General features: G+C 38.1%; 2 protein-coding genes across 4 annotated transcripts; one reads left to right on the top strand and one right to left on the bottom strand.

Moving 5' to 3' along the window:
* Window positions 1–1,377: 1,377 nt before the first annotated feature.
* On the bottom strand, window positions 1,378–7,336 carry lrit3b (leucine-rich repeat, immunoglobulin-like and transmembrane domains 3b). Its single transcript, XM_084391776.1, has 5 exons — window positions 7,109–7,336; window positions 6,025–6,479; window positions 5,167–5,472; window positions 3,336–3,398; window positions 1,378–2,444 (listed from the first exon to the last, which is right to left on the bottom strand). Exons 1-5 carry the CDS (start codon window positions 7,231–7,233, stop codon window positions 2,113–2,115), a joined length of 1,281 nt encoding a protein of 426 aa, XP_084247902.1. The 5' UTR covers window positions 7,234–7,336; the 3' UTR covers window positions 1,378–2,112.
* A 792-nt stretch (window positions 7,337–8,128) lies between these two features.
* Window positions 8,129–19,921, top strand: metap1 (methionyl aminopeptidase 1). 3 transcript variants are annotated; one of them, XM_084391775.1, is made up of 12 exons: window positions 8,129–8,224; window positions 8,379–8,614; window positions 10,314–10,365; window positions 10,499–10,608; window positions 10,757–10,817; window positions 15,014–15,105; window positions 16,213–16,296; window positions 17,096–17,234; window positions 17,673–17,804; window positions 18,009–18,152; window positions 18,284–18,349; window positions 18,864–19,921. In XM_084391775.1, exons 2-12 carry the CDS (start codon window positions 8,501–8,503, stop codon window positions 19,028–19,030), a joined length of 1,161 nt encoding a protein of 386 aa, XP_084247901.1. In that variant the 5' UTR covers window positions 8,129–8,224; window positions 8,379–8,500; the 3' UTR covers window positions 19,031–19,921. The 3 variants fall into 3 exon arrangements, with proteins under 3 accessions (XP_084247901.1, XP_084247900.1, XP_084247899.1); XM_084391773.1 differs by lacking the exon at window positions 8,129–8,224 and adding an exon at window positions 13,841–13,864 and having other exon boundaries at window positions 8,418–8,614; XM_084391774.1 differs by lacking the exon at window positions 8,129–8,224 and having other exon boundaries at window positions 8,269–8,614.
* The last annotated feature ends 135 nt before the right edge of the window (window positions 19,922–20,056 follow it).

Below are 20,056 nucleotides of genomic sequence, written 5' to 3'. Positions count from 1 at the left end.
GTTGTCCAACAATATATTAAAATTTACATTTAAAAAAATCCAATTCAAAAATTCAAATTCAAAATGTATTCTCTATGTCAATGCAAAATGATTTTAGACTGATCTAACCTAAAATCTGTGACTGTCTAAGGGTACATTAACATGACAACAATGTTAAAACCGGAAACGGTTTCCTTTGCATTTTTCACGTATAGATGACATTGTTGTCAAAACGATCTCCGTTCACACGGATCTACAAAAATGCTTAAAAATTCTGTATTATGCATGCCAGAGTTGGTGATGTCATTTTGTAAAGAAAAACTAAGCGCCTATAGACTGAACACATAATACGCATGTGCTGTCACGGATCTGCCGTAGATGATCGTACCAAGATGCAGAATGAGCAGTGATGGTGTTTTATTGACAAGATTGTAGACCGGGTACAACTAGGAGAGTGAGACATGACACGATGGCAGGCAGGGAGGATGACCACTGGGACCAGTCCTGGGTGACAGCGGGCTTGAGGACTGCGGAGGAAGAGGCGGCACCAGGTGGGATGATGGTGAGTAAGACCAGGCAGGAACACAAGGAACCAGAGGCTTGATGATCTCTCAGATGTAGCTACTGTCTTGCTGACAGACAGAGGCTCACAGAACCAGAGGCTTGACACTTGAGAACCAGACAGCTGCACCAGTCTTGCTGCAAGACAGTGAGAGTCAATGGCCACTGGCCAGGAAATCTCAGGATACAGGGCAGGGCAGGAACGAACACAAGACTCACAACAAACGAGACAAGACACAACAAGATAACAAAGACAGACAAGACAAAATAATAAATGTAACAAGAGGCTAAATAAAACCTGATGCAAAACAGCTATGAAACAAAAGAAAAAAGAAAACTAGAAATAACTGACTGAAACTTATAAATGCAGGGAAGATGGAGATGAAAATCTTGGGTAGAAAAAAAAAAAAATCACAAGAGAAAAAACAAAACTGGGATCACAAGGGCAATTACTAACTAGAAGAAGAAACAAAATAGCAACAAGGATAAACCAGAACCAGAAACAAGATAAAATACACCACTAAAGAAAAGGCAAGTGTAACCAGTACTCGACCAGCTCCAAGCGGAATTCGAACTGGGGTCTTCAGCGTGGGAAGCAGGCGCGTTAACAAGGACACTAAAGACTGCAGCCAATAACATGCCTCTTGAGGCCAGGGGAGTGAGGTTTACACACACAGCTCTTAATGGCCTATGTCTGTTACACTCATCCCCCTAAACCTCACTCCAATCCGGGTCACGGCAATGATATGAAAGACTGTCCATTAATGTATCATAATCTTATAATCATAAATCATTTGTTATCAGTCTGTGAGATATGAAATGAGTAGAAACAATAGTGCTGTGACATCTTTATCTGGGAGTATCAATGATCTAAGAAATACAGGAAGCTTTTACAGATATTTAGATGAATAATCTCACAGAATTTCATCACTCTTTATTCAACCCAATATAAAAGTACTTTTAGAAGAAATTAGGTCAGCAAAGTTTTCACCTGAACTCTTTGTTGCACGGATACTGGCTCGAAATTTTAATCGACAACTAATAAGTTAAGTGCTTAGATCTATCGAGCCATACATTATAGAAGAGGTATTTTATATAGCCTTCATTGTCTGTACTTCATTGTATGTATCAATACTTGATGTAGGCTGCAGCCTAATACACCAGTAATACCACTCACCAGATAGATTCTTCAATTAGAATGTGACTTTTATTAGGCCACTGGTATGATTAGAATTTCATGTGAGGGAACATCATATCAACATGCTTTTTAAAAGTACAATTTCAATTCATTTGTTAGTGCACACTTCCTTTAAATAAAAAAAACTGCTTTTGTTGTGAAGTGTCTTTAGTTTAGAGCTGCCATCTGGTGGTCATGGCTGTGTAATACATAAAAAAGTAACCTTACATTGAAATATACAAGGTTCATATGAAATCTGAAACTTCATGAAAGTCCACAAATGTGTCAGGTGAGAAATGACATGGAGACATGAGGTGTGTGTGAAGTGGATTTTCAGAAGCAATCAAAAAGGGTTTCTGTGGCAGGTTCTGTACAGCTGTCCTGTCCCTTTTCATTTAGTCTCTGCTGGCTTTGGGGATTTTTAAGACTCTCTTTGGAAGGGAGGGCTTTCCAGTCATGTTTCGAGGTAACAAAGAAGGTACCGCCTTGGATTTCTGTTTGGGTTTCCTCTGTGAATAGTCTGATTTTGCAACTGTTTGCTGTTGACCAGAGTTTTTGGAGTTTGCATATTCCGCCACTATCCCAACCACATTCAGACTGACAATGGCCTCTGATATCCCTGCCATGTTTTGTGCTCTGCATCGGTACTCCCCTGCATCTCTATAGGATATTCCATTAAGACTGACCGCCGACCAACGGATTCCCACACGTGGAGACTCATGTACATCTGCAGGCAATGGGTATAAAAGTGAAGTGATCATGTGATCAGACATTAAATCAAGTGAATTAAGATAACACTCACTTACATGACAGTTTACTAGCTGATAAATTGGTAAAACATTTGCACCAATGTGCTTTGAAGGGAAATATTTAAACACAAAGGTTTAAAAACAGAGTGCACAGCTAAACAGTTAATCATTTTAAAGGTCAAGTAAGTGATTTCTGAGACACACTGTTGATATTTGAAATCAACCCAAACAAACACACCCCTCCCTTCATTGCTCTGCCCCTAAAATGCACTAACATGCAATGCACAAGTGGATGTCTGTCTCTTTATCATAGCAGAAGAGAAGCAAAATAAAGCGAAGAGGGCGAACAAAAGACAAGAAAGGACAAAAAATGAACATACAGTACACAAAAGTATATACAAGCAAGAGTTTGTTAATAGTCGCCAGCAGCAACTGTCCTGTTACCAGATATAACATATCAACAACAGCATATCTTGGTTCTGAGAAACATAGCAAAACCAGTTACTCACGTATGGAGCAGAAACAACGCAACCTTGGCATCCATTTTCAGGCCTTCCTGCTTAGGTCTCTCCAGCGCTAGAAAGCTTTTCTAATATTAATGCTGGTCCAAAAGCTTTTGCCTGATCATAACCCTTCTTTTTCCAGTGATATCCCTCTGAACTTTTCTCTTTTGTAATGTCTCTCAGCCATTTACAGTCTTTCTTCAATTCTCCCTCTTACTCTCTCTCCTGTCCCATCATGAGTGGACACGCCCCCTACTGCTGATTGACAAGTGTGTTGAGGCGCTCGGTCTTATCCACTTTCAACAGCGTTTCTCAGAAATCACTTACTGCACCATTAAGTTTGACAAAGCTCTAAAGGTAACTTACAGCCAGAAAGTTTTCTGGGCAATCTTCCGGAATCAATGCTGCTTTTCATCTGCTTACAACAAGCTTAAAATAAAGGAGAATATAGTTCAAACCTCTGAGATCACCAACTAAATTACAGTAATTCACAGTAAAAACTAACTTTAGCTGGAAAATAACTTCATTAAAGAACCGCTATAAAGCCAAAACAATCTCTGTTACCTTAAATTATACGCTTATCTCTAAAGCTGCTTTGAAACAATCTACATTGTTAAAAGCGCTATATAAATGAAGATGACTTGACTAATTTAACATTCTAAATTTTACAGTAAGGTCTCATTTGTTAACATAAGGTAATGCATTAACTAACATGAACTAGCAATATATTTTACAGCATCTTTTAACCTTAAAAGTTAATTTTAATTAAAAAGGTTCATGTTAACTGATACAACTTTTGATCTGACGTATTAGTAAATGCTGAGATTAACTAAGATTAATAAATGCTGTAGAAGTATTAGTCATTGTTATTTCATGTTAACTAATCAAACCTTATTGTAATGTGTTACCATATTTTCATTTAGATTCATATTTAATCAGCATAACAAACTAAATGAAAAGTTCAACTGAAAAATGACCAAATTTCAGAATGTATTGAATTTTATTTTCACAAATTTGTTCATTTTAAGTCCTAACTTTTCTGTTTTATATTGTTTAATTCTAAAACTTATTTTTTTTTAATAAAAGTAAAAATAAAACAAGAAAGATACATAAGCTACTAGAGAAAGAGACACAACTGTTATTTTAGTATTATTTATTTATATACTATTATAGTACTTATTAGTATTTCAGATTAACTTTAATTTTTTAATTTTTAATTTTAGTAATTTTGTTATGTGCTTTTGTCATTTTTATTCGTTTAAAAAATATATATATATATATTTCTAATTAGCTTAAAGGTGCAGTGTGTAATTTTTAGCAGCATCTAGTGGTGAGGTTTGTGAATTGCAAACAGCCAGTCACTCACTGTTTATCCCTCCCTTTGCAAACTCGAAGGAGAAGCTACGGTGGCCGACGTAGAATCGGAAGAGTCAGCAGAGAGTAGCAAGTCAAGCAATGAGGTTTCTTTATATTATATTTTATATTAAATTATATTTACTTAATTATTCAGTCAAACCACATGTTATTGCGATTGTTATTTTTACTTGTTCATCATTGTGTTAGTCTTTTATTCACTGACTTTACCATAGCTTGTTTCCATGCTAGTTAGTATAAGATAAGAGCTATGGATAAGAGCATCAAAGCAGCTAGGTAAGGGGAAATAGCTAATGTTACGATGTCCGAGGCGTCGTTCAGACAGCATGTTTTTCTCCACGTTTGCAGAGTCAGGGACAACCTGAGTATTCTGCTGCGTCTTTTTCTGCTGCTTCTCATTCAAGTTAGTGACTCTGTAGCGCTGTTTGTTCGCTGTCGGCTACGGTAGAAACATGACGTCACAATATGTCGACCTTCATAGAAGGGGGGTGCCCGCGGTTATGTAGATATAAATGACTCATTCTAAGGTAATAAAAACATAACGGTTCATTAAGTAAGGTCTTTATACACCACTGAAAACATAGTTATGGATCTTATATTGCATTTCTGTCAATAGATCCTCAGAAATCTTACACATTGCACCTTTAACTTAGCTTCAACTTAATCTTATGTTATTTCAGTTGTTGCCAATGGAAACATTTCTCATTTTTGTTCATTCGTCTAATATTTAGATTTTTATATAAAAGTTTTATTGTTAGTCAACAATAACAACACTTGTGTACAGTATATAGAAAATATGCCACATGAGTGTACAAGAAGATACCTTGGTTATAAAGGTTGGGTCTGGCAGATTTTATCCACATAATTGTTGGAGCCGGGTGTCCTGTTGCATCACAGCGAAGTAGAACATTGCTACCCAGTAAAGCTGTGATCTTTGTGGCAGAGGTGACCGCGTAGGGCCTGCGGCAGCGAGTGAGCTCCACACTCTGAAAGGGAACTCCAGCGAGATCTGGCGGTTCACTACAGGTCAGGAACTGATCCAACAGGACCAGAGAGGATTCCGGGGCTTTACTAATATCAAGCAAGGTGGAAAGCCTACAGTCACACACCCAGGGGTTGTCCTGAAGACCTGTGAGAGGAATGAAATGGATGAGAGAGGGTGACGTGATGACGCATTGAGTCTACAGAGGTATGCACTGATTACATAAACTGTTCTCTCCAGAAAGGGCTTTAGTTTCCACTAGAGGAACAGCATGAGCCATCAAAAGGCTGAAAACTCTCAGATCGCACTTAGATATCACATATGTGTCTGTGTAGGCTACACCACTCAGGTTGGGTAAATATTTCATTAACATAAGACATTCATGACTTAATTTGGTTTCACTGACTTTGGCGGTGTCGATGTGTGTGAGGAACAGTTTGTCTAGTATAGTTGTATGAGGGCCAATCAGGGTGTGTTACTGGATTATTATGTGCAAAAAAAAAAAAAAATGCTATTTATTTTGGCTCACTGGTACAGTAGGTACAGTAGTAGACAAGCTTGAAACTTGGTACCCTATATTGTCCCTATAGTACCATATGCAGATCACTGAAGTAGATTTAGTTATCATCAGTAACGTACAATGACATTCTTCATTTTAGTTATGACCCTACAGATTAACAAATTATCTTTATGTTTCACCTAGAACCACTGAGCGCTGGCTTTGAGTGGCGTCACTGAGCGGCCAGAGAGCAGTCAGATCATTGGGCAGCGTGCTTAGCCTGTTGCTCGAGAGGTCCAGATAAGTCACATTGCCAAGGTAACGCGCAGCCAGGGGTGGGATTCGTGCCAGGCGGTTATTGTGAAGTCCAAGTGTTCGGAGGCGGGGCACATCTCTGAGTCCCTCCCAGGGGAAGGTGGACAAAAGGTTCCCATCCAATCGTAACTCATGAAGGGAAGACAGGTTTGTAAAACTCCTTGGATGCAGAACGGTAATGGAGTTGTATGTAAGCCACAAATAAAGCAGTTCTGGCATGGCAGAGAAAGCGCCTCTAAAGATCCTGGAAACAGAGGTGCGCTCTAGACGAAATTTGACAGTATCACATGGCAAATCAATTGGAATGGCAGTCAAGGCTGGGTTCTTACAGAGCACAGTTCTAAGAAAAACACAAAACATAATAATATAAATAGATTAATAATATTTAATATATGTATATATAGGCCTATGTGTGTGTGGTCAAAATATTTCCTACGTTGTGGGGATGAAATGCCCCCACAAGGATATTCAAATCTGAATATCCTTTGTTGTGGGGACTGCAGCAACAACCTGTTCATACTTAGCATCCCAACACTAAAAATTTGCATTTTATAATGCTACAGTATGGTTACAGCATTAGCCAGGCCAATTTATCATATCAATTAAGATAAATTGGCCTTTATTTATAAAGTCTGTAAAAAATGTTTGGGTGTTTATAGTATTGTGCATTTTGCTCTATTTTACTGTTGAAGGAAATGTCTTAAAACTTAACAGGAAATGTACTAGTAATTTTCTGTCAAGACATTATCTGTTTTTCTACGTATTTTTTCTGACAGTGTATAGCCTACTACACATATTCCCTCTACAATCATGAATACACCTGTCTCCCCTAGATTACATTACTGGCACATTGCAAGAAACCTGTAACAAGACAACAACAGAGTGAAGGAGAGAGCGTGTGGATGGAAGAATTCAGGATCAAAGACTTGACCAGGCAAAAAGATGACAGAAAAAACAATTGGACTGTACCTGAGTCCTTTGGAGTTGCTGCGATCATGGAGCACACAGGTGCACAGAGACGGGCATGGTGGACTCTGTGCACAGACCACCAACGCTAAGCACAGAGTGAGGCCTGCATATATGACTGGATGCATTGCTCTAAGAGACACATAAAGGATCTCATACACTACTGTCCCAAGAAAGGGCAGGAGTCCGAGCAGGAGTGTGACATTTCCAAACGCCGTTGTAGATTAAGACAAAGTCTAAAAGGATTAGTTCAGATTACTCTGGAGCAGATCAACACCTATAGTCAGTGAAGTAAAGAGAAACATGCTTTACAATAATAATACAGAAAATGGAAGATGCATTGAATTAAATTTAAATAATGTGTTTTCTAATGGACATATTAGAAATATAGTGCAGGGTGACCGATAAAATGTTTGCAATTGCAATAGTGTTGCAATTACTGTTCCATCTTGAATAATAGTGTTTTCTCTTGCAAATGGAATCGTATAATTTGGCCTGTAGCCTAGCTGTGATGGCCACTTTTGAAAATAATAGTTAATAAAGCCTCAAAACATTTGCACATTTTTGTTTCAGATCATTGGTTTGGAGCTTGTTTCAAATTCGCCAAGTCACAGGATTTTAGAAAACAAGAGGTGTTCTACTTGAAGCAGTACCGATCGGTGTGTGACATAAAAGTACAGCGAGAGCGATTAGAGCCCAGATGGCTCTGTATGCTTTCGAATCGCTCACACGGTATTTTGATGTCTGTCTGCACAGCGCCGTTTCAAGTCGAACACACCTGAAGGCTTTGTTGTCATTGAACATTGGCATATTTCACAATTCCAATGGTTCACCTATAGGGGGCGCTGATTTGTTGAACACATGGACAAGTGTTATTGCTTCTAAATACCCCAAGCCTTGCCTAAAAAGAAAAAGAAAAAAGAACACAATTATTTACAGAACAGCTCATAGCTGGGTTTCTCTTGATATTCAAGAGAGGAATGGGAAATAGATAAACCTGTAGTGGAACTACGGAGGCGTGATTACAGAACGTTTTGAGCGCCGGGGCTGGGTAGGTCTCTGTTGCTCCGCTCCACTCATACACTGAACTCCAGTCCGGTATTCGGTCTGCGTTGCTTGGTGAGGCCTGTGATGCTTTTGCTTCTTGTGAAACTATTTTAGTTGTTGGAGAAGAAATATTCGAACTAACTTTACAATGATTTGTGGTCAATAATTGTGGCTGCAATAAGGTGAAATAAATAAACACACAATTTTGCAATGATGCACAACTTAGGTGGTGTTGGAGACGAGTCCCTCCCTCTGATCTCGGATGACTGCAGCGTAGAGACAGCAGCAGCTCTCTCTCTCTCTCTCTCTCTCTCTCTCTCTCTCTCTCTGACCGACAGCAGCAGAAGCATGGCGGCGGTGGAGACACGGGAGTGCGAGACGGAAGGCTGCTGCAGCGAAGCTAAGCTCCAGTGTCCCACCTGCATCAAACTCGGAATTCAAGGCTCATACTTTTGCTCTCAGGTGAAGCTCTGACACTTTGGTTTAAGAAACAAGCGAAGCTCTCGGGTTTTGTAGCGCATGTCACGCTGCCGGCCTACGGGACTGAACTCAGCATTAGCTAGCTAGCTGTCTTACTGTACATCACAAACAGCCACTTTAGCCCTTGCTTTGAGCTTTGACGTTTGCATTAAAGTTTTGTGCATGGTGATTTTCAGGATGACATATTAGTCTGAGATGTTAAACCCTAACACGGAGTGAAAATGTAAATTAGCGAGCTGTTTCTCTGCTCAATGTGCTTTAAATGACTTCAGCTCAGCGTGGCCCGCTTGCTGCTCAGTTGCTAAATCAGTACACCAACCTTGTATTAATAATCTCTAAAGTTAAATGACAACATGATGCATAAATCTGTGCAACCTGTAAAGGAGTGTAGATTTAACCCTGACTCATCATTCTCGTATAATTTGCGCTGGGCACTCCTATGTCTCAAATCCTTGTGAGCTGCAACATGGCCATGATGGTCAAAATGCTGTCTAGGTTGGCAGCTCACTGGGTTTTAAGGCAAAAAGCCTATGCTCAAAAAATGCTGTACAAGTGCACAGTTTATTACATTTTGACATATCTTTGGACTCTAACACTTTTGGAGAGGCTGATTTTATGACAGTGTTGCCAAGTCGCTCTGTCATATTATATAGGATATTTTCATCAGCTTTTCTTTCTAATTTTGCTAAAGTACATGTAACATGATTCAACTCGCCTTTAACTAGTATATTGGTAGATGTATGCAATGTAACAGTTCAGTAAAACATTTTATTATTATTTTACATGCTTCATGTTTTTTTCTTTTGATTTGATTAACCCATGAAATTACATGATAAACGCAGTTTACTGTGTTTATGTGCTTCCTATTCAAACAGGAAGCTAGACATATAAAAAGCCTTTACTTTAAAACAAGAGGATTGTGATTTGCTATTTATTGCAAGCATAATTTTTGGACAATAATTTGGATTTTCCGGTTATATTCATTGCAAGATCATCGCTCATAATCATAATATTTGATACGTTTAGCCTACTGGAAGAGACTGTTACATTTTAAATGCTATAATATACACTACCATTCAAAAGTTTGGGGTCAGTAAGATAAAAAAAAATATATGTTTTTGAAAGAGGTCTCTTATGCTCACCAAGGCTGCATTTAGTTAATCCAAAATATAGTAATGTTGCAAAATATTATAATTTAAATGAACTTTTCTAATATTACAGTTGTATCTATAATAGTTGAAAATGACTGTAATGCATTCTTATAGTATGTATAATCAAGTCTTCATTGTCACATGATCCTTTAGAAATCTGTACTGATTTGGTGCTCAAGAAATTTCTTATTATTGATACTGAAAACCATTTTGTTGTTTAATATTTTTGTGAAAACCGTGATACAATTTTTCAGGATTCTTTGATGAATAGAAAGTTCAAAAAACAAAAATTTGTAACATAAATGTCATCACTGTCACTTTTGATAAATTTTAACTATATATATATAAACCAATTTGTTCAAAGAAAAAATGTACTGAACCTAAACTACTTAAAAATGGTAGTGTAATTTTGACACTAGCGAATACATCACCGTTAACAGACACTTCATTTTTGAGGGCCTTTAAGAAGTGAAATTGTTTGAGTAATAACCTCTAATAAAGTTCTTGTATGTTTTCTTGTATGTTTTCAGGAATGTTTCAAAGGCAGCTGGGCCACCCACAAACTGCTCCACAAAAAAGCAAGTATGTGTGTTTTATTTACTCTCGCTGTTGATGAGTGATGTTCAATTCTGCATTTGCATTTTATATTCGCCATAGTCCATACAAATTATGTCTTGCATAATGCCATCATTAATATCTGGTGTTTTATTTGTAGAGGAGGACAAAGTAAACGATGAGGGAAAGAACTGTGTGGAGAAAGAAATCAACACAGACCCATGGCTTGGGTACAGATACACTGGTAAACTGCGACCCCACTATCCACTGGTAAGGACGCAGCACACTAGAGATAGACATGAGCACAGACATCATAAAAATTGCATCGAAATTGCAGCACATGCACGCATATGGCGCTTTTTCACTGCATGGTACGGCTCTCTTTTGGGGGTTTTCAATTTTTTGTTGTTGTTTTCAGACACCCATGCGGCTTGTTCCTAGCAACATCCAGAGACCAGACTATGCAGATCATCCTTTGGGTAAGATTGCAAAACCCTTCACACATACATTTTGACCTCATTTTGTAAATTATGCTCCACAACACTCTAACCTAGACTAGCTTTCTTGCCCCAAGCCCTTTATTTGAGTCATTGCACTATTCCGACCGGCTGCCCTGTTTGATACGCCTGCATGAAGTTTAAACTTTTGACCCTTGCAATGGGCCACTGATATACAAGCGTTTAAACTAATGGTCTCACTCTCCATCTCATCTGCAGAAGTGCTGTTTGATTTTTAAAGTGTTTGCTGCAATAGTGCACCTCTTCTGACCACATTAAACCTCTGTTTATTGTATATACACATCTACTGTGTTTACTGAAAACTCTAACTCTGTTTTTTTTGTTTGGTATTTCATTGGTGTATCATCTGTATTATTAGCATTTGGAGTTTAATGAACTCAGAATCGTATGTTTGCGATTAGGAAATGAGAAAATGAGGCCAAATGCATAGTTAGCAAAAGTTATATTGTGAAATATTAACTTTTTTCTATTTTTATGTTTTCTATTTTCGTATAGTTTAAAAATGTAATTTATTCCTGTGATGCAAGGCTGAATTTTCAGAATTACTCCAGTCTTCGGTGTCACATGATCCTTCAGAAATCATTCTAATATGCTCATTTTGTTGCTCAAGAAACATTTGTTCATATTATCAATGTTGAATACTGATGCATGTTTTTCAGGATTCTTTGTTGAACAGAAAGTTAAGAACAGCATTTATTTGAGATTATATATATTATATAACATTATATAAGTTTTTTAAAAATGATAGATCATCACTAACCTTCTAGTTACTATGCCAGTGTGTCTGAGAACCATGAAAACATGAAGTTCTTTGAAAAGGTGTGGTTTTATGCCGCTCTGATATTTTTATTTAATGCAATGAAACGCAGACGTGTTTAAAGGTGCAGTGTGTAATTTTTAGCGGCATCTAGTGGTGAGGTTGTGAATTGCAACCGACAGAAGTTACGGTGGCCGACAGGAAAATATGCCGTCGTCGCAGACAGCAGAGAGTAGCCAGTTAAGCAATGAGGTTTCTTTACAAAGATCAATTAAGAAATTATGTTTACTTAATTATTCAGTAAAACTATATGTTATTGCGAATATTATTGTTACTTGTTCATCATTGTGTCAGTGTTTTATTTGTTGACTTTAGCTAGTTTCTTTGCATGAAGAACAATATAGTGACGAAACCCGCTCTGTAGTAGTTTGTCCGTTTAGGGCCACTGTAGAAACATATCAGCGCAAAATTGCTATTTCAATGTAAGGGGACCCGCGTGTATGTACATAGTAATGGCTCGTTCTAAGGTAATCAGAAAATAACGGTTCATTATGTAAGGTCTTTATACACCACTGAAAACATAGTTATGTACATGATATTGCATTTCTGTCAACAGATTAGTGTTGTCACGATACCAAAATTGTTTCGATGCCGATACCAAGTCAAGAATTGCGATTTCGATACTTTTTCGATACTTTTCCTGAAAAGGGAGAAACACTCTCAAATATCATTGCTGTGCTTTATTTTAAAACCAGGACAACATTCTAATCATATAACACACTAATAAATGAACATATGAACAGCAGATATATTAAACATTTGAACAAAATATGAAATATAAAAATATAAAAAATAAATTAGAGCAATGACATTCAAGGTAAAAAAATAATAAATTTAGCAGCATTATCTCAGTTATCATAAGAAACATAAGAGTTACCGGTAATAACTTTATCTTGATTCTGACCTTTGAATAAAAATATGAACAGCGATTATATTAAACAATGTTTAATATTGGTAACATATGATAAGCCTCATTGGTGATATATTTGACATATGGGGAGAGAGTTGTGGAAGGCCTATACTTCATGTTAAACATAAATATATAACAGCAAAGACAATGACGGCAGTGTAGACTGCAAAATAGGCTACAGAATATTCCGTTCTGTATTGAGGTGCAGTATTTTAAAATCGATAATATTTTTTTAAATTACATTTATATCTGCATGTCAAAACCTAGAGACTTTCAAACATCAAAATGTCATTTATTAATATGTATTCGTGCCAAAATGACATAGAAACATCTTTTCCTATTCTATTTTGCCTGGGAACGCTTCCAACACGCTTGCGTGACGCGTGAAAAATAGGCGTTGGTTCTATTTCTAGCATGCACGCGTTTTCCGCGTGGCTCAGGCGCGCGTCACGCACGTGTGCTAGCTCTAAGTATGGCCGGCGAACACACGTGCGTGTTGCGTGAGCGTCTAAGCTGTGTGGTGTGTCCGGTTTTATTTCGGCTCCCATGTTAACAGGTTACAAATCTGTAACGCGGTCATTCTTAGAAGTATCGATACTAATACATTTAGGAATCGTGACGTTTTTAATTTCCGAGAATCGCGATACTTTTGAAGTATCGGTGCACCGCGCAACACTACAACAGATCCTCCTAAATATTACACAATGCACCTTTAAGTGTGACTTAAGTGTCCAAATACTTTTTGGGGTCCCTGTAAATGATGTTCATGATGAAACGATTTTTCAAACAATGATAGATGGTACACGTCTTTAAGAGCGAATCCTGATTTTTCTTCTAGTCTAGATGCATCTCTCATCAATCACTGTGTATTGTGAATAAATGCTCATTTGTCCCTCATTAACGGATGCTGCAGAATCTTCCCGTAAGTAACCATTATGTTGGTGATTAGTTGGTATTAGGCTCCTATAGTTACAGCCTTTCATTCCTGTTATTAGCTCATCCTTGAGTCTCCTGCCCCCGACTTTCAAACAGCAGAATAGTGATGTATTGAAAAAGCCTGAATGTCTTCAAAAGCATCCCCTGGTTAGGTCAGGAATGTGTGCACATTTTTAACAGTACATTCAATTGCACTTCTTTGTGAGAGCGTGTGTGATGGTCCTGAAGTCACTCTATACACGTTACCATTTATTTCCGTGTGTGTGTTTGGGGGTGGGCTGCTGCAGTGTGTGTCTGAAGCTCTTCTCTTGCTCTCTGCAGCTGCAGAGGTTGGGTTGTTGGCAGGTACGAAGCCCCGCCGCTTCCCATGTGTGTCTTAGCCAGTGCTGTCCTCTTGTTTTAATAGTATTACAGGGAGCGGTTGGCTCCGCAGTGGGCGTGTGAGTGTATTTTTGTGAGCGAGAGTGTGTCTGTGTAGTAGCATGGCTCTGTTTGTTTCTGCATGGCTGATATCGTCACTCAGCTGGGACTAGAGGTGGGCGATATGACCAAACGTTGTATTGCTTTTGCAGAGAATTCAATGCAATATGGTACATCTAAACTTGTTTGCGTTAATACTTTAACGTTTTTTTTAGACACATCCTGCTATCTCTTTTTGCATTACTACTACAAAAGGGCTTTTTACTGTTTACATAAAGGCTCTAGCATTTCGCATCCTCATATAATATATTGCTGACGATACAATCAAGTGTTTCACCTACTGTAAAGGTGAGAATGAAATGCTCTCTTCAATCTAGTTGACACATTTTCTGTCACCATTTGAAATTTTTTTTCTCCCAAACGCTGAAACATACTGTTTATACTATGTTAGTGTTTCTGTGACTGTCCAAAGCACGTGAATATGAGGCATGCGATTGGCTGTTTGTTGCTAAGCAGCATCTAGCCGTAACATTCTAGCATTATGTACACGTTTGGCACCGCAATGCTCCAGAGCAGGGTTTCATAAGCCCGGGTAAAACGCAATGCTAACCCCACTTCTAAACGTTTTGTGAAACGTTTCTCTACCCGGGGTTAAAAACAGTGCTTAGAACAACAATAACCTGGGATTAAGTGCAGTCTGCAGTGTGAAAAGCCCTATACAGTGTCGCTATACTAAATCTCTACCGCCACACGATATATAGTCATACCGCCCAGCCCCAGCAGGAACTGTCTGTGATCACATCATTGCCAAACTGTCATGTCCTAGACCTCACTAGATCAGCGACCATATATGTGTGTGTGTGTGTGTGTGTGTGTGTGTGTGTTTGTCTCTAAGAAGTGGTTATGTTGTCTTCATTAGCTGACTGGAGACTGTGCTGTTGAGATTCTGTTGTGGTGAAGGTCAGTAGGCAGAGCTAGTCAATATATATGAGTGATAGTAAGATGCTTTTGTGGGTAGATGGGTATCAGTGTATTTTACTGCTCACCAATTCACAAATTCATCACGTCTTTCAGGAATGTCAGAGTCAGAGCAGACCATGAAAGGGACGTCTCAGATTAAGATCCTCAACGCTGAAGAGATTGAGGGCATGAGAGTTGTCTGCAAGGTAAATCAACATCATAACTCCACAAATAATAACTTTGCATGCAGAATAATAACTGTGAAATGTTACAGTTGAAGTTTTGGGTGTTGTTGTGAGAGTCAGGGATAAAGTACGATAACAACCAAATATTAGAGAACAGGAATCTGTATTGTTAATGACCTAGCTTTAGTTTTGTGTTGTACCTGAAAGAATATAATTACGTTGGTTAATGTGTGTAACATCCAAAATACAATTTGAGAAAGATAGAATTTTTATTCCGAACGGCATCCCATAAACTGACGTAAAAATGATTTTTTTTTTCATGTTTCAATTGCCTGTCATGTTATGCAATGCACCAGTTTTAGCAAATAAGTTTGAAGGTTACCGAAATAAAACAGGAATACTGATGTATAAACAAATGTAATAGATTTAATTAGGATGCATGGAGTGAGACATTTTTCTGCCTCTATTTAACTTACTAATTGCTCTGCTGCTGTTTGTTCTGCCTTGGATTATTTTTTTTTTTTAAATATATAATTAATAATTTATGTGTAGGAGAACCTCAGAAAAACAAGATAAATTCACACATTTTATGCAAATCAGCTGAAAAATTGGCTTGTGTCTGCCTATCATGTCTATCATGAGCAGACGAGATTTGAATTGTTGACTATAAAGACTCTTTCTTTCTTTGTTTCTTTCTTCGTTTCTTTCTTTCTAAAGCACATTTAAAAACAACCATGGATTGACCAAAGTACTTTACATAGAATAAGAGAAAAACAAATGAATGTAATTAAAAAAATTACAAAGCAATATAATAGACCTATTTGACTTATATTTTAGACTAACATCATATGTTCATATAAATAGGATTTTAGCTTAGTTTTAAAAACTGAAAGAAAAGGTGCTGTTCGGATGGCTACTGGGAGCTTGTTCCAGAGTGTTGGACGAGCAATAGCAAATGCTCGATCGCCTTCTTAAATGTCCCGAACTGAGTGGTTGCGATGATTTGAGCGGACGCACAACTCCGCAAGATTATGTAATTTAAAAACCAAAGTTAAAATGCAACCACTGCAAGGAAATCAAGATAGGGGTGATGTTCTGAAATTTATGCGTGCCATTTTCCTCCTTCAGCTGGCTCGAGAAGTACTTGACATTGCTGCCATGATGGTGAAACCTGGAATGACAACAGAGGAGATTGACCATGCGGTGCATTTGGTAAAACTTCACGATCTTTTCTCTTTAAATATTACATAGTAGTCAATGGATAAAGTTTAAATACTGGTTATCTAAGGGGAAATGTGAAATTGCTGATGCCTTCATATGGAAATTTGTCTCTTTTATTTGTTCTAAAGCAGTCGTTCTTTACCTTTTTGACTCCAAAAAGTACGCCTGGTCCTTTTATTATAATAATAATGAATAAACTCAAAAATTTTACTTTATTATTGAACATATTTGTTTTAGTTTTTTAGCATATTCATTTAGATTAACTTAGTATAATATAACTATAATTGGTGTTAATATAACTAAATTTAAATCATTTTAAGACATTTTGGGGTCCCCCTGGAAGTTTGCTGAGGCCCCCTAGTGGGCCCCGGACCCCTGACTGAGAACCACTACTCTAAATGTCATGGTTCGTGCTGGACTACTTTTTGCTAGTTTCCTTCTAGAAAAAAAGAGCATAATTTTGACAATTATTTGAAAATATTCTTAATGAATACTTGTAAACTCTACTTTTGTTATGGTTTGAGTAGGGCTGGGCGATATATCGCATGACATTGTTATGCGCATCTCGTCAGTAAAGCCGGTTCCTTGATTAGTAGTAAATCGCCATCACCTGCTTTCAGATGGAGCGGCATTTACTACACAGAGCCGTAGTTCACTGACAAGCTGAGCCATATTGCATTAATTATCACGATTAATCGCCCAGCCCTAGGTTTGAGTAGTGCTGCCTTTATATGGCCATCTTGTGTGTTGTGTTGATGCTAATGTGGTGTCTCCATGTTTACTGGTTAAGGCGTGTATAGCGAGGAACTGCTACCCCTCTCCTCTGAACTACTACAACTTTCCCAAGTCCTGCTGCACCTCGGTCAATGAAGTCATCTGTCATGGGATACCTGACCGCCGTCTCCTTCAAGACGGGGACATACTGAACAGTATGTATCAGCATGCATGTGCACATATAGTAAATACATGCATCTTACTTGCAAGATTTCACAGGAGATCTTATTTTTGCCTCCAAGAATGCTGTCTTAAAAGAATATACACACTCTCCCTCTAAATGTAAAATCTATTACATATTTCAGTTTAACTATTTAACTAGGCATTAGAGATTTGTGCGTGACTCTCCTTTTTTTTTTTTTTTTTTACACATTTTCACTTTTTCTGTAAATGTATTGGCAGTGTCCAGACTGTTGCTTTTTCCTCCTGCTTAGTTTATGATCATGATCTTAGCTGAATGCATAATCAAATCATTTTGTGTCGCTGTGTGTAGTTTTCTGCAGTTCAATTGCTTGAATTTCTGAATTGAATTGAATTGCACTTCATATTACATGCTCACTTGACCAATCATATGTTATTTTTTTCCCCTGCAGTCGATATAACGGTTTACCACAATGGTTACCATGGAGATCTGAATGAAACTTTTTTTGTGGGTGAAGTAGATGAGGGAGCCAAGAGATTGGTTCAGACCACTTATGAATGCCTTATGCAAGCCATCGACTCTGGTGAGAATGAAACTACTTGCAAACAAGCACAAAACAATTCAACAGACCCCATGCTATGCAAATTAGACATTTTATTTGGACTAGGTGATGTAGTGTACAGTATGTTTGTCTGATGTGATGTACACTAATGACCTTTAGAGGGCAGACTTGCACAGCGGGATGTCTGTGTTGTGTTCTGAGGTGGTTTTTTGCTGTCTTGTCTAGTAAAGCCTGGTATTCGGTATCGTGAGCTAGGGAACATCATCCAGAAACATGCCCAGGCCAGTGGTTTCTCTGTGGTACGGAGCTACTGTGGTCACGGCATTCACAAACTATTCCACACGGCACCAAACGTACCGCACTATGCCAGTGAGTAACATCTCGTCCAGTTTGATGCAGTCTGAATGATACAAACATTGCACGCTGTGATGTGATGAAATCTGCAGAGATTGCAAACACTCATAAAGCTTGTACTGTTCTTGTTTTTTGTATTTCTACAGAGAATAAAGCAGTTGGAGTGATGAAACCTGGACATGTGTTTACTATCGAGCCTATGATCTGCGAAGGTAAGAACAATGTTTAAAAAGTAAGGCTGTCAAAGTTAATATCATGGTTTTCTAAAAAATAATAAGCAGCACAACTGTTTACAACATTGATAATAAGAAATGTTTCTTGAGCAGCAAATCAGAACATTAAAATGATTTCTGAAGGATAATGTGACACAATGGTTGTTGATAATTCAGCTTTGTCACCACAGGAATGAATTACATTACAAAATATATTAAAAATAGAAAATAGTTATTTTAAATTATAATAATATTTCACAATTATGGTGAGCATAAGGGACTTTTTTTCAAACAAACCTTATCAACATAAAACTTTTGAATGGTTGGGTATAACTTAACTATTTCATTTTGTATACCTACAATATTCTTGTGTATCATGCAAGCAAATTGCTGAACCCGTCAACTGCACAAGTTTTCTTTCCTTCAACATACTGTTAACTAAAAAAAAAATTAGACTCAGTGTGATTTAAATATTATAATCAGTTGATTAGTAAAGAGTCTTTGCTCTGTGCAGGTGGTTGGCAAGATGAGACGTGGCCAGATGGTTGGACTGCAGTCACTCGTGACGGCAAACGCTCGGCCCAGTTTGAGCACACGCTCCTTGTGACGGAGACTGGCTGTGAGATCCTCACACGTCGCCTTGAGGATAATGGCCGTGCTCACTTCCTGTCCCAAATGTAGGATGGTAGGGTTATATCAGCCCTGTTGTGCAGTGAAGGATACAGCAGCTCTGCCCCATATCACCAATCAGCCAATCACATTGTGGTTCTCTGTTGGGCAGGAGATGATTGGCCAAGTGGCCGTATCAGTGGAATTGGGCAGGAGATGGAGATTTGGTAACTTTTGAATGCGTCACCTGGCAGTCACATTAATCAGCTTGGATCTGAGAAAATTTAAAGGCACTGGCCTTTAGCCTGGTTTCAGTGCCACCACACTCTGTCTACAAAGGCAGAGGTATCTGCGTGAGTGGTTTTGCGTGTACGCACCTGTGTGTTTATGAGAGTGTGTCGGCTGTGTGAGGTTTGCTGTCTCAGTCTGCTTCAGTGTGTTTGTATGCCTTGGCTCGTTGCAGTGTACCGGGTCTGTTTTGTAAGCCATTGTTGAGGTTTGAGATGCAACGAGTGTATGTGATAAAACCCTGTGGAGTCTCTCCAAACCTTATCAAATCAAGATTGATATATGGAAACTCTTTACAGCTGAAAGAGTGCCTCGTAATGTTATTGAACATTGTACAAATGTTTTTCATAAACTTCTATCAGCGTTAATAAGGTTCAATTAAATCAATCCAGTTTGAGTGAGAATGTCACCTAGGGAAACATTAGGTTAGGTACAATGGTGTAATTATGTTTTGTGATGGGGAGAGAATGGCCTTTCTGAATGTCCTCTCACTACAGTCATCCTTAGTCAGTGACAAGATGATTTTTGTTTGTCTTTGGTTGTTTAATGCCACTTAAAGAGCAATGCGAAAGTCAAAAAAACAGTTGCAGGCCTCTTTGTCAGTTTGATGCATCTCATGGAATCAATTACAGTGTTTCAGTATTCAAGCTGAATTAAAGTATATTTTCTCCTTTATTTGGACTTGTTAGTTTTTTTAACGTACAACAAATGCCAAACTTCAAGCAATCACAACAGAATGCAATTTCAACAATGACTTACGAAAGCAGGTGAAAAGATAATTCAAGAAGTTCCTCTGTATTGAATTGTTGT

The sequence above is a fragment of the Rutilus rutilus genome, assembly GCF_951802725.1.
Source record: "Rutilus rutilus genome assembly, chromosome: 20".
Classification (NCBI taxonomy): domain Eukaryota; kingdom Metazoa; phylum Chordata; class Actinopteri; order Cypriniformes; family Leuciscidae; genus Rutilus; species Rutilus rutilus.
Note: the sequence above shows the minus strand (reverse complement) of the source record. Positions and strands in the feature narration are given on the sequence as shown.